Genomic DNA, 13,984 nt, shown 5'->3' with positions numbered 1-13,984 from the left:
AACTTTTTAATTATATATCCTTTGCAGTTAAAAAAAATAAATAAACATATATTTCATAAGAAGTATTTATTGTGTGTGAATGTATGTGGATGTGTATCTTTTCTGTAAGTCCCTCGGCTCTGGAACAGCCTGCCAGGGGTCATTAGACAGGTTGAGACGGCTGATAATTTTAAGATGCATCTAAAGACTTTTTTTATTGTGATAAATAACATTATACAATAGTCTGTTTGATTTATATTTGTAGTGTTATGGAAACAAATGCTATGCTTCGAGTTTTCAGCACTTCTCTTTTTATTAAACAACTGCCAAATATACAACAAATCAGGATGTTACAACTAACAGCATTGGACAAAAGACAAATGAAATGCAAAATGAAATTAAGGTACTTAAGAGTTACAAAGACAATGCAAAAAAAAATGTAAAAAGTAAAAAATGTAAAAGTTCAATAATAGGTCTACTGTTTGCATTTACAGACATGAGTTCTGTATAAGATGATATCAGACAAATCTATTGAGGAAAAAGTCAAATACTAATTAAAGAGAGAAAATCTGAGAACTTTTTGTGATGGTAACTGTGGTTGGAGTGGTCTTTGAGGTGAAGATAATCTGCATCCAGGTTCACATCAGACTCAAATCCTCACGTAGCCTGTTCTGTGGCGGTCTTTGATGAGCAAGAAGGTCAGCAAAGCGGTCAGAACGAGGGTCAGCACTGTGGCCCCAATGATGATGGGAATGAGCTCCTTGTAAAAATCAGTCCAACAATCCACCTCTGAAAAACAAGCAAAGAGGAGGAGGATTAAAAGAAAGAAAGAAAGATGTCATATATTCACTCAGAATCTGCATCACTTTTGTGGTATTAGAAGTTATAGCAATGTTTGCACACTCACATCGACCACGTTACGAGCACTTTGTTCAAGTGTTTCGTTCATTAACCACATGAACAGGAAGGTTTACTGCTAGCTAAATCAATTTTGTGTCACATCATTCATGTTTGCGCAGGACTACACTTAACAGTTTTAGGTCAAATTTACGACTCAGAATCACACTGTTCTTAAACACAGTCCAGTGGGGTAAATTATCGCAGACAGGCATGCCTCTTTAATCAATAAAAAGAGTCACAAACCACCCTTTCCAGTTTTTTTCCCTTCCTGTTCCTGGCACAGATGTCTGATAGAAATAAAGACAATAAAACCTGACATAAAGCAGGGGTTGCAGCCCTTATTTTAAACCATCCCGATTTAGAAATTAGATTTGTCATGACAGCATAAATGGTTGCCCCCTTTGTATTCCCTTAAAATACTTGAGACACTAATAAGCAGAGCAGTAAAGCTACCAATGAGGTTGTTTTATCCACCACTAAAAGTAAGAACAAAGTGTGATCCTGCTGCAGAAAATAAGCTCAAAACCCAAAGAGGTTTATATTCTTTATATGAAAATGTGTGTTTATGCATTGAAACCCGTGCAAAACTGGCGTTCACATTCTTGCGCTTCTCTGTGTGTGTTGAACAGCAGAGAGGAAGCACAACAAGATTATTATGCTCAGCTGTGAAGGGATCAGAGAATCACACTGCTTTTGAATTCTCTGATCAAGCAGTAGCCTACACATGCAACTTCAATGTGTCTGCAAGCCCGGATTTACTTATAACTCCCCTTCCAAAGAACAAATATATTAATTAGATCAATTGTGCACCAGACTGAAGCTGCCTTATTGTTTACCCCTACACTAAATCATCAGTTCAGTCACCTTGTCCATACAGGAATGTTGGCACCCTGAAGGCCTGCACCTGTAAGTGAACCAGCTTGATCCTCAGCTCCGAAGAGGTCGGAAGCAGACTCACAGAACTGCACTTGAAGCTCTGTCCATCGCCTGCTGCAAACAGCTTGTCATGTGTTATTGAACCTGAGTAAGTCTTATCTGGGAGGGAAGACATTAAAATGACAAACAGGTTATTGTTCCAAATCAGAAATAGAAGCTGTATGTTGTCGTTCTCTCACTCTCTCTCACTCTCCCCCTTCTCTCTCTCTCTCTCTCTCTCTCTCTCTCTCTCTCTCACTCTCCCCCTTCTCTCTCTCTCTCTCTCTCTCTCTCTCTCTCTTTCTCTTTCTCTCTCTCTCTCTCTCTGAGGTCTTACTGGCACATCCCAGGCAGACAGGCCGAGGAGACAGGTGAGCAGCCAAGTCAGTGACGTAGAAGTCGAGAGTCGCTCCCTGAGGACAAAATATAGAAAAATGAAGCAGATTCAGAAATCTGCACATTTTTAAACAAGTGAACAAACATTTCATGATTTGATGTGAACATTTTGATCTTGATATGTATCTGAAAGACTCACAGGGGTTCTGTGTGAATGTATGGTGTTCTTGGATGAAAATAATACATATATGGTAACAATATGTGTTGAATATTTATTTAGTTTCCATAAAGAACAAAAGACAACATTTTCTTGAAGGAGAAATGTCACTGTTTCTCTTGACATGGACACATATCTCTTTATGTGCTGATCTGAACTTTTAAAAATGTTTTTTCAGCACTTTTGCAGACTTATTTTTAAACGAATATTCTACTAGAGTTGAAAGATCAATATCTCATCTGCTTTCATAATGGCTGAAATGTATGGCCATCAAACTGTGAATGTGGTTCATTTTGCAAATCTGGACTTTTTTGTTTTCTGCTGTACACTGTAACCACAGTGTCACATTTTGCTTCCACATTTTTCCATAGGTGCAAATAAAAAGACAAATGTTGGCTTAACTAGACACATGCAGACTCTACACATAGGGGAACATGTGCATTATGTTGTTTAATGTGTTGTTGTACCTTTTTGAAGGTGAACTGCAGACTGGCAGCATAACCCGGCAGAGTGAGAAACAGGACAGCAGTGTCTTTGCCACAGAGACCATTGGTTATGACTCTGGAGGGGTCCAGGTTAAAATACCAGGACTTCTGAATACACACAAGAGAGAAATACTTGATATCACAAGACAGTGTCATTTAAAAATCTCTCCTTAGCATGGTTGTTTTGGATTTTTACAGTTTGAACAGTGAAACCGACTTGTACCACCTCACAAAGAAACGCTGACACAAACACACACTTACTGCAAAAAGTGCTGAAATTATAGAAAATGACACCAATACACACACAGAGGCAAGCATGCACATCAATATTCAAAAATGTCTGACCCTGACAGATGCATACACATGCACAAATACACACATGCACGCACGCGCGCACACACACACACACACGCACACACACACCCTCTAACCTTCTTTTCGATGACAATGTATTCTACTCCCATGGTGGCTTTGATGCAGGTTATCCCAGCATGGTTTTCCACCGTGTAGGTCCCTGCACACAAAAAATACACACACACACACACACACACACACACACACACACACACACACCACACACACACACACACACACACACACACACACATACGCAATGTGGATGTGTCAAATTTAAAATTTTGCTTTTGCACTCAAATAATTCTCACTGATTATGCCTAAAAATACAGCTGTAAATGTTGCTGAGTGCACCTTGATCGTCCAGACATATAGGCTCATGTAGTTTGACTCAACATTACAAAGATGAAATCTCTGTCACTTTCAATGTATTGTCACTATAACTGACATAATACAGTTTAGGTTTATATACTGATCAGCTATTCTTAAACTCGTACCATAATGATGCATTTATATGAGGTATACGAGTTTATATGCATTATACTCCCATTGCATCATTGTACTACAGAGTTTGACTTTTTTCAAATCTTGTATCTCTCATTATGTCCTGATCAAACATTTGCAAAGTTTTGATATGCAGACAAAGCAAACTATCTTCAAAAGGCTGCACAAAATCAGTCCAATCAGCATGACAGCTGGCAGCAACCAGAAGCAACACTTGAGTGCAGTAACTAACATATTTCTTGATTGTATGTTTGTAAGACATGGGGATGATGTTTTATACCTACGAAAGGAGTTGTCTCAATGGGCCACAGGACCGGCAGCTGGTAGATCTGAGCCTCTGAGGGGAGTTCAGAGTGGGAGGCAGCCTGAGTGGAGCGGCCATTTCCCTGGAGGTGAACACCTGATGGAGGAAGAAACCTGTTACTCACATCATCTGTTTATCATCTGTTACAATGTGTTATATAAAAAAACTTCAAGATCAATAAAACATTACAACTAGCAATGCTTTGGCAGTCTTTAGGATGGTTTTAGAAAGTGTTTCACATGAACCAGGATGGATTTTGGTGGGAAACCTCCTGCATTTCTTTATAGCACAAAGCAGGAAAAGGCTTCACTTCAGTGTAAATACAACCAAAGCTTAGAGATGATCTTGAGGTGGCAAATTGTGCTAAAAGTGCAAAGTAGATAGAAAAACCACATCCAATATTTTGTCTTCTTTGTCTCAAAACGAAATGCATCAACAAATGAAATAATTTCATCTTTGCAACAAGACAGATGAAACTAGGTTTATATTTGTAAGACAAAGCAAACTTTACACCCAAATGTCTACTAACTGTCTTGACCACAGTCATTTTGTATTTGTTTAGAATAATAATACAAAAGTTTTCGTTATTAATTTAATATCATGACGTATCATTTTAAACATTGATACTGTTCTGTTAAAGTTGTCACACCTTTTGACACACATCTCTTCTCTTTAAAGACCCCCATTTCCAGGATGTTTTAAAATGAATTGATAGAGGTAAACAAATGTAAATACATTGCAAGATGTTTATCGGGCAAAATAGATTTGCTCAATTTTTCAATTCATCTTCATAGATGATCTGTTTGCATAAACCACAGAGTGAGAAATAAAGAAAGCATGCGACCACCAGAAGTGTCAGTAAACCAATGTTCTTTGTGTGGGACAGGAAACCACAGCGGTCTCAACAGACACCTCAGCTACTTCTGGGAAATTTGACTCACCATCACTGACCTGACAAAAACTCAACTGGTGCTGCAGCATCATACATATATGTATAGATATAGTATATTTAACAATGTTAAACATGCAATTTGATTGTTTTTGGAGTGCAAAGTGAAAAACAGTTCACCTTTAAATATTTTCATGAAGCATAACAGAAGCTTAATTTTAAAAAGCTGTATCACGTTACTGTTGTGTGATTCATTTTTGAGACAAAAATGCAATAAAACTGGGAGTTCAAAGTGTGGAAAACCTTGATCACTGCCATTAACTCATAATTCTTCCATAAGTATTAACATGTTTAAATAAATGAGAAAAGACAACGAGCAGCCTGTCATGGGAATTCAAAGTCAAACATCTGATGCTGAAATTAAATTGTGAATATTAGCAGACTTACCTGGAAAAATGGCAGCCAGGAATAAAAGACACCATCCACCTGCACAGCTCCTTATCATTGTATCTAGAAAAGAATCAAACAGGCTATAATAAAATGATGCTGCTAGATTTGAAACACAATGGAAATGCTGCAGCTGTGGTCTGATCTGGTGTGTGAATGTGAAACTGTGTTGATGTAGTTAACACCTAAATATTTTGAGCAGAGGAAGTGAAGTGTGAGTAGGTGGGGCAGAGGCCGCTGCACCTCTGATGGTGATGTCATGTCAGTCACACAACTTGAAACTGTCAAACATTTGATGTGAGAACAGTCCCTGAATCAAAGGTTAGTCAACACATAACTTAATGTGCTTCTAGAGGTGTCACTGGTTAGGTTTGCTGAATAAAAAGTTATAATGTTGAATAGAAAACTTCACTTATGGTGAAGTTAAAGTACTAATGCTTTTAAAATTTCATAATATATTATTAACCCTCCTCACCAAAGCCATATGCTGTAGTCCAGGTGGTTTCTTTCTGATTGAGGATGGGGTTGATGGTGTTTTTCTTAATTCTGAATGTTTGTTTAAACCTGCATATACAGTAGAGCTCAAGATGAGTGACATATAACTTGTCAATCACAAGAAATGTGGAGTTGAAATGTTCCATATATGGTTCAAGATATATAAAAAATACTCAGCTTTGATAATAATGTGTATCGAGCATTGTTTTTCCGCACATTATCCTCTCTCAAGCTAATATTTTTTTATTTTAAAGTTTATCTGCTGCATGGACAGAAGATGTCCTCCTCCTCCCAGTATCTACACAGGCCTTTAAAAGTACACAAAACTGAGCAATACAATACATCCAAAACAGCAAAAGACTCAAATCATTTCTAAATTATGATAAAATACCATACCAAAAAATATCATAAAACTCAATGACAAGCACCAGATCATTCCTGACTGCACGACTCACCCCACCTTAAAAAATAGTTAGAGTTTCTAATGATGTCAAGTTTGAATTCTGTGGTTGAGGAGGTGATAAAGTTTATGTGGTTTATAAAGTATTGGTGGTTCTGAAGTTCCTGGCATGTGACACTTTAAAATGAAGCCATGTCTACACACATCAGAGTAATAACTTTTGTTACATTTGAATATCTCTCAGAGTCATGCAGAAGTAAAAATTATACTACAATTCATAAGATAAGGAGCAAAGATAAGAGGACATTTTTTTTTAGAAATAAGCAAAAATGAATGTAGCAGAAATCTTTTTTCTCTCTCTCTCTCTTGCGACCCCTAGTGGATATGAACTCAGGTTGGAAGTTTACTATTGTTTAGTCTACAAATCATCAGGATAATATAATAAAATAGTCAAACATGTCCACCACAGTTTTACTAGAGCCCAAATGTCATGTTGTTTGATCCGATAAACCATCCAAAAACTGAAAGTCAATTCAGCAAGAAATTCAATTTTATATAATTTAAGACAAAGAAAAACATGGGATGCAAGGGGTTTTTGGATTTTTTGCTTGAAAACTGACACTACTGACTAATTGATTATTAAAATAGTTGCTTATTAATCGCTTAATTGTAGCAACTCTAATGGGATTAATACTTGTAGCTGTGGTGTCGATCAGCACACTGTTTCATTACACATAAATAACCATCAGAGGGCAGAATTATGTTTTTAAAAACCTGCTGATGTCTCGATTTTTGAGATCTTTGACAGAATTACAATTGTTCATAGTCTCCAAAAAATATCCACTTTAAGGACCAACATCCTGTGCCAATCATATAGACCTACATATGATGGAGCCAAAATAGTTCCCTAAATATAGCAGAGTCAATTATCTATGAGTGACACATGGAAGATTGTGATTGGTTTACTTCAGGTGACAGGAAAGTGCACTTGGTAAAAGTGCACAAATGCAATGCACACACACGGCCTGTATGATACATTCACCATATGTGGAGTGTAACATCAGGCCACAGTGGGGAAATCAAAGTGGTATAAAGGTCGACAGGGACAAAGTACCAGTTAAAATACACAAAACACACACACGCTGAGCATGCACACATACACACACACATAAAATGGCCATCTAAATTATGAGGGGAGTTGTTGTTTTTTTGCTACCATAAAAAAAGTCACATCAATCAAGTCTACTGTGGTTTAATTTAGTGTTTTTACATGTTCAGGTGTGATTTTTGCTCCTCCAAAGTCATTAATGATGGAGGTTTGTGCATTTCCTTACATGCTCCCCTCTCTCTCTCTCTCTGCTGTATTGACCCAACAGGTAGGAGGGCAAACAAATGAGCAAACATTTACTCTTCTTTTACCCACTGAGCGTAAATATATGTGTGTGTGTGTGTGTGTGTGTGTGTGTGTGTGTGTGTGTGTGTGTGTGTGTGTGTGTGTGTGTGTGTGTGTGTGTGTTTGTGTCCTCTCTGCCCTCCTGTCCTCTGTGTATGGGTCTATCAGTGTGTCTTCATCATTCGTAGGATTCCCGCCCACATATTCAGGAGAACTTCACTCAGTCGTACATCCGTGTGTGGAGAGGAGTCACGTTTTCCCCCTTCAAGCCCTGCAGGAACGACGAGAAGGCCTCCACTTTCAGAAACTGTAAGCACCACTTGCTCAAGAGATTTTTTTATATTTGTTTGCAAAGCTTTAAATAAGATAATTAGGATTGATTAAGCTATCACTGCCAGGTTTTGGGGGGGGGGGTTCCATCTGTTTAAGCAATACACTTACAGTTAAATATCACTCCTCTGTGCCTCCTAGCAGAGCAGAGCCGAACATTCATCAGGATCAAACGATGAGGAGTGGAGTCGGGCAGTACGTGCTGTGCCTGCTGTGCCTCTACAGCTCAGTTTTTGGGCAGGTAAGGCGAAAATAATCTGAAATTACAATTTTGAGCTGCTTTTGTGGCATTAAACCTAAAGTACACAGGGAGAGCAGATGAACTGATCAGCAAAAGCTAAAAATACAGAATTATTAGGTCTTAAAGTATCAAAATAAAATATTTTCATGACTTTCAGAGTATAACATAATTATATTTTATTATTTAATTATATATAGTTATTGATTCAGTATCACGTAAAGAGCATTTTAAAGGTGCAGCTTGTTGGAGTTTGACTAACTCCTTATCTATAACTAAAAAGTCAAAAAAAAAATTCCAGAGCTAAAAGTTCAAAGTAGCACAAAATGGAAATACCTGTACTTAAATGCAAGACTCTAGTGAATGTAATAAGTAACTTTCCACCACAAGCATGATTTATCTGATAGGTACAGATTTGAGTAATTAAATTGACTGTAAAACTGACTTCTATGAAGTCAAAGTGCTGCGTTCTTTGGTTAAATTGCTCCAAACTGTTTTTGCTTGTGGCCGTCATCACCAGCGGTAAAAGAAGTATTAAAACCCTTTACTTAGGTAAAACTAGCCATACTGTACCATAAAAAACAAAACAAAACTCTATTATGAGTAAAAGGAAAATGCAATAGAGTAAAGGATTCAAAAGTATTAAAAGTAAAAGTTCTTGTTATGCAACTCTTGAATATTGATTTTTTATTACTGATGCATTAACATGTGGGAGGTTAAATGTGTGGCAATGCATTGTATTTCATAACATACAACTATGGCTGTCAGGTACATGTAGTGGAGTAAAAACTACATATTTTTTGATGAAATTTAATGCAGTAGATATACTGCACAGTGTATAAGTTGTAAATAAGTCTTAAATAACTGAATGGAGATAAACAAGGAGAGTACCACAAAATTGTACACATACAGCCCCTTGATTAAATCTACTTGGTTTTGTTCCTCTGCTGCTTGTAACAGTTTGTATGAGCTGTTGTCAGTTTGACTAAGTGTGAGTGTGTTTACTAAGATGTTCTAATTAAAATAAAAGGTAAGACTATGAGATGTTCACCAGAAAAAGACTTGAGAAAAGTCAAACGTAATTTTGTGTTGTTGTTTTTTTTTCTGTCTTGTTAATCAGTCCACAATCCTTCAGATTTATCCTGTGACTCTTTCAGGGGGTCCAAAGATTAGGAGTTGCTTTATTAAATCATTATTCTCCTCTTCAAGGTGGAAGTCCAACCTGGCGTTCTTGTCTTCTGTGACGACCCAGTTGTGGAGAAGGCTGTGACCAGCGCTGTGCACAAGTTCAATGAGGAGCTGACTAGCGAAAACAAGCTGGCCCTCTATCAGGTCCTAACAGCCACCAAGGTACAGTGTCTGCAAAAAAATGTGGATTTGTCTCGAAGGAAAAATAGAGGCAGAAAATGTAATTTCCCTTATTTTCTATTTAAGTCTTAAAAGAAAACTATTGCTAATATTCCAGCAGTATAGTAAAATAGTTTATAGTAAAAGTACAGACAAACACAGTAAAGATGATCAATATTAGTAGCTTCCTGCCAGGTAAATGTTTATAAAAAGTAAATGAAATATCATTAAAAACACAAAATCGATGTAAAGAAGCAGTACTTTAAAGTTATTTTTACATATGCAAATAAATCACAGTGTATAAATATAATTAATATAATTAAAAACATCATTTTTCTAGTGTTATGGAAATATTCTGATGTGAAGTGATCTAATGGTTGTTGCCTCCTTTAAAAATCCACACAGTGCTGAAAGTGGAAAATGAGGATGACGCAAAAAGGAACTGAAGCTGTGGGATGATAAGCAAGAAATTCAAGGAAAACATGCTGAAATACTTTGACCCCTGGTACACACTGACTTTGTGTGTGTGTGTGTGTGTGTGTGTGTGTGTGTGTGTGTGTGTGTGTGTGTGTGTGTGTGTGTGTGTGTGTGTGTGTGTGTGTGTGTGTGTGTGTGTGTGTGTGTGTGTGTGTGTGTGTCCCTCTCCAGTCAGACAGCGGAGCAGACTCGGTGTACTCGCTGCAGTTCACCACCAGGAGGAGCGACTGTCCAGTGAGCAGCAGCAAACCCTGGACAGACTGCGACTATCTGCCTATTGGACACAAGGTAGTGACAAAGAGATGACAAAGAGTTGCTGATATTGTTGTTCTTGACAAATCTCAATTTAGAAATGAAAAGTACATGTGTCCTCTATTTATTTCTGTGGAGGTTAAAATGAAATAAAGTGCAATAAGCTGCAGATTCCATGTGGCAACTGTATATTTGGATCAATTTGAGATTAGTTTATAGTGTCTTTATACTGCTGCTTGCAGTTGGAAGCAGTGAATAATGTAAATGTTTGGATTATACAATTATATTGACTGTTAATAGCACCAATCATAATCATAATATATATTCTGTTGTTTCTCCAAAAGCCACTTGCATGCAATGCCACAGTCCACGTGACAGAGACAGAAACAGACACTAAACAGGTGGCCTGCCTGCTAGGTGAGTAAATATGATCTCACATGGATCTGGGTGATTGAACTCTGCATCCGATTATTGATTTCACAGTTATGACACAAGTGAAGCCAGCAGAATAAGCTTCCAGTGAAGTGAGACATTTTAACTTACATGCACTAAGTCTGATCAATTTGTGTGTTTGTGTGGTGTGAAATAATCTGGGACACTTAAGATTAACCTTCACTTAAGTGAAGTGAAGGTTTTTTGAAAAAGCTCTCCATAAGCAAGATCCTTTAAAAGCTTTTCACAGTACTCACTTCCAATCCTACTCCTTCCAGAAAGAGAAAGACTTCACTGAGCAAGTCATAGTCAAAGATTTTCAGATCGTCCAATCGATATAGTCCACTGTGGCAGATGTTTATCATAGGAGAACATGCAGTATTTCTCTTTGAGAAAACAGTGAGTCACTTAGGAAAATGTACGCTGGTGGGCGAAGAGGATACAAAAGGGGGCTGATTGAGTAATGTATCAACACTATCTGTAGATAGAGAGAGCACAATATGAACTTATCCCACCATAAAAGGCAACGTCTAAGCCTAGACTTTAATCTGTTTACCTAACCACAGCCCACAGTCGGCCTCAACATTTTCTCCAAAATATTCAAACATAGCTTGTCTCAGCTTGAAATATTCCTCTTTATGATAATGTAATATCTGTGTGTATTCAAGGATCTGGCCTTGAATATTAAAATATATAAAGTAAACAAGCATCAGCACCTACTTACTCTGAACTTGTGACATGAATTTGGTCTCATAGAAGCTATTACATGACAACATGCAATAACATCAATCATCACAAATATGCAGATGATACTCAACATTACATTTTAGTCATGGCTGATGATAACCTTCACATTTTCAGTTAAAACTACCTTTTTGTCTGTAAATTAATGATTGGATTAAAGCTAAATTAAGTTATAATGACACTGTAATGTTGAAAATCGACATTACAGCTACAAAGTTAGTAGTTAATCTCTACTTCATGCTTTTCTTCACACTTTTTCCTGATATTTTTCCACCTCCAGATGGTTACATCGTCCCAGAGAAAGTTCCCTGTTTGGGCTGCCCTGAGGAGATTGATGAGAACTCAGAGGACCTTAGGGTCCCTCTTACCGCCTCCCTTTCCAAGTATAACTCTCACGTCTCTGAGCATACACACCTGTTCACCTTCCACAGTGTCGGCTACGCCACCAGACAGGTAGAGACTGGGTGCAATGGTTGGCGATGATGTGGGAAGAATCTCAGGTAGAGAAAATGTCTATTAATTTTCTGACCATACTGTGTGTGTGTGTGTGTGTGTGTGTGTGTCCCTGCAGGTGGTCGCAGGTTTCAGATACAAGTTGAGATTTGATATGAGGAAGACCGTCTGCGCCAAGTCTGAACACAAAGAACTTAACGTGATGTGTGTCCCTGATGAAGACAATGTGGTAAACATGGATACAAAACTCGCACCATCACTGATATAATGTGATGTCTTCCAGGCTTACATGAGCTGATGTATTTCTGTGTGTATTTATGTGTGTGCAGGAGTTCAGTAACTGTAACTCTACAGTGGACGTAGCACCATGGAGACTTGAGGCCCCAGATGCCCAGTTAGAGTGTGAACAAGGTGCACTGCCTGCGGTAAGCATTTTGCCTCTTTTATATGAACTTCCTGATTAAATGTATAATTTAAAAGCTGCAAAAGTAGTTTTTTGGCCACTTGAGGACAGTAGAGTGTCACAACTCTGATATATGATCACCATAAAACAATTGTGGCAAATTACACATCCACCAGACACAAACCAACCATAGAATTAATTTGGAGTCGTGTTCCTGACAAATTAAAGCCTAGCATTCACTCTAATATCAGCGGTTTTGTTCTCCACCAACTCTTTAGACAAATATCTGGTTCTTGCATCAAATTAACCAGCAAGTTTTGTGTTAACTAGCCAGTCTTGAACCGAAAAACAATCAAATGTGAGCTCAGTTTGACTTAAATCTATTAGGAATTACCGAAACTTTAACTTTTTCACAGCATTTTGGAATCATTTGAGAGCCAATGCATAAATAGTGAGAAAGGCAATGCTATGAACACATCTACAGTGTAAAATGGTTTGTGATTTCATGGTTTATCCTGAAGGCTATGCTTCCATGGGTGCACTTCAGAAGAAACCTGTGCCAGTGATGAAGGTTCATCCATTATTCTTTTATTCAGGTACTCACCAGGCGCCGTCCTCCCGGCTGGTCTCCACTCAGGAACTTTCTTTTTGACACCGTCCCCTCTCCTTCATCTCCACCCTTGCCATCGCCCTCCAAAGCCCCAGCCAAGGAGGAATCCTCTGAGGAAGACACAACTGGCTCCAAACAGGCTGGCTCCCCTGATGCAGCTGCGAAAGACAACCCCTTCCATTGCCCATCCAAGCCCTGGAAACCCTTCAAACTAGACCACACTGGTGCGCCCGCAGCTCCCACGAAGGCTCTTCTAGAGTTGGCTCCTGCCGAACCTTCACCTGGGACCTTCAGTGATACAGACCTGCTGGGATAAATATAAAAACAACAGTTCCCGAAAAATAATCTCACTCATCCTGCTGTCCTAACTGATTTGTTGTTGTTTTATAGACTAATCTTCCATTATAAAGGATTGGATTGCAGGGATTTTTTTGTTGGAAGGGCACATTTGCAGCTATATTGTGCAGAATTAATGCTACAAAAGCAGAAGAGTTTTGGTAAAAAGATGAGCCAGTTTTCTAGGGGAAAAGGGCAAATCATTTTTGAGGCTCTGTAACTCCTGAAAGCACTGTGGGCCAAAAAAAAGGACTAAATTAAGCCAGAGATAAATATGAAGTGATATACTGTTATTGTATTAATCGCAAGTTTAGCAGTTAAAAAACAAACAAAAAAACATTGCTAGTTGATGTGTTTCCTTTGAATAAATTGAGGTAATGAAAGATGACAAGTTCTGGGTATACATTGGAAATCTTCTCTAAAGGAAAATAAAGTAAATACTTGGTCCATGCTGATTTAATGTGTGAATATAAGTGCAAGCACATGGATAGTGATTAAAAATGCATTTTTTTCCTTTTTTTACAGTAAGAAAATGTGGTGTAATTACTTACACATGGACAGACAATATTCAGCTGTTTGATCAGAGGATACAAAGTTCACAATGTGTTTTTCCCTTAACACAGTATCCCATGACTAGGCAGAAGTCATTCATGGCACTTTTTATTGCCTTAAATGTTCTTTCCGGTCTGATGAGATCGTAATTTAAAATAATAATCTTTAAAAAACTTCAAATTCACTTTAAAG

At 37.9% G+C, this 13,984-nt stretch overlaps 2 protein-coding genes across 3 annotated transcripts; one reads left to right on the top strand and one right to left on the bottom strand.

The window, feature by feature from the left end:
* Positions 1–355: 355 nt before the first annotated feature.
* lamp3 (lysosomal associated membrane protein 3) lies at positions 356–5,469 on the bottom strand. Its single transcript, XM_062424796.1, has 7 exons — positions 5,331–5,469; positions 3,971–4,090; positions 3,264–3,346; positions 2,815–2,940; positions 2,132–2,207; positions 1,744–1,914; positions 356–768 (listed from the first exon to the last, which is right to left on the bottom strand). Exons 1-7 carry the CDS (start codon positions 5,386–5,388, stop codon positions 629–631), a joined length of 774 nt encoding a protein of 257 aa, XP_062280780.1. The 5' UTR covers positions 5,389–5,469; the 3' UTR covers positions 356–628.
* A 2,302-nt stretch (positions 5,470–7,771) lies between these two features.
* Positions 7,772–13,687, top strand: kng1 (kininogen 1). 2 transcript variants are annotated; one of them, XM_062424792.1, is made up of 9 exons: positions 7,772–7,927; positions 8,093–8,189; positions 9,396–9,536; positions 10,182–10,298; positions 10,607–10,679; positions 11,719–11,891; positions 12,010–12,120; positions 12,221–12,316; positions 12,891–13,687. In XM_062424792.1, exons 2-9 carry the CDS (start codon positions 8,124–8,126, stop codon positions 13,218–13,220), a joined length of 1,107 nt encoding a protein of 368 aa, XP_062280776.1. In that variant the 5' UTR covers positions 7,772–7,927; positions 8,093–8,123; the 3' UTR covers positions 13,221–13,687. The 2 variants fall into 2 exon arrangements, with proteins under 2 accessions (XP_062280776.1, XP_062280777.1); XM_062424793.1 differs by having other exon boundaries at positions 8,090–8,189.
* The last annotated feature ends 297 nt before the right edge of the window (positions 13,688–13,984 follow it).

The sequence above is a fragment of the Scomber scombrus genome, chromosome 8 (assembly GCF_963691925.1).
Source record: "Scomber scombrus chromosome 8, fScoSco1.1, whole genome shotgun sequence".
In the NCBI taxonomy this organism is placed as follows: domain Eukaryota; kingdom Metazoa; phylum Chordata; class Actinopteri; order Scombriformes; family Scombridae; genus Scomber; species Scomber scombrus.
Note: the sequence above shows the minus strand (reverse complement) of the source record. Positions and strands in the feature narration are given on the sequence as shown.

Coding starts and splice junctions, on each gene's coding strand:
- lamp3 (XM_062424796.1), bottom strand. CDS start 5,388: ATGATAAGGAGCTGTGCAGGTGGATGGTGTCTTTTATTCCTGGCTGCC. Junction 2,941..3,263: donor ACATTGTCATCGAAAAGAAG/GTTAGAGGGTGT, acceptor GTGTGTATTCAG/AAGTCCTGGTATTTTAACCT. Junction 2,208..2,814: donor TGCAGTTCACCTTCAAAAAG/GTACAACAACAC, acceptor TTTTGTCCTCAG/GGAGCGACTCTCGACTTCTA.
- kng1 (XM_062424792.1), top strand. CDS start 8,124: ATGAGGAGTGGAGTCGGGCAGTACGTGCTGTGCCTGCTGTGCCTCTAC. Junction 8,190..9,395: donor ACAGCTCAGTTTTTGGGCAG/GTAAGGCGAAAA, acceptor CTCCTCTTCAAG/GTGGAAGTCCAACCTGGCGT. Junction 11,892..12,009: donor TCGGCTACGCCACCAGACAG/GTAGAGACTGGG, acceptor GTGTCCCTGCAG/GTGGTCGCAGGTTTCAGATA.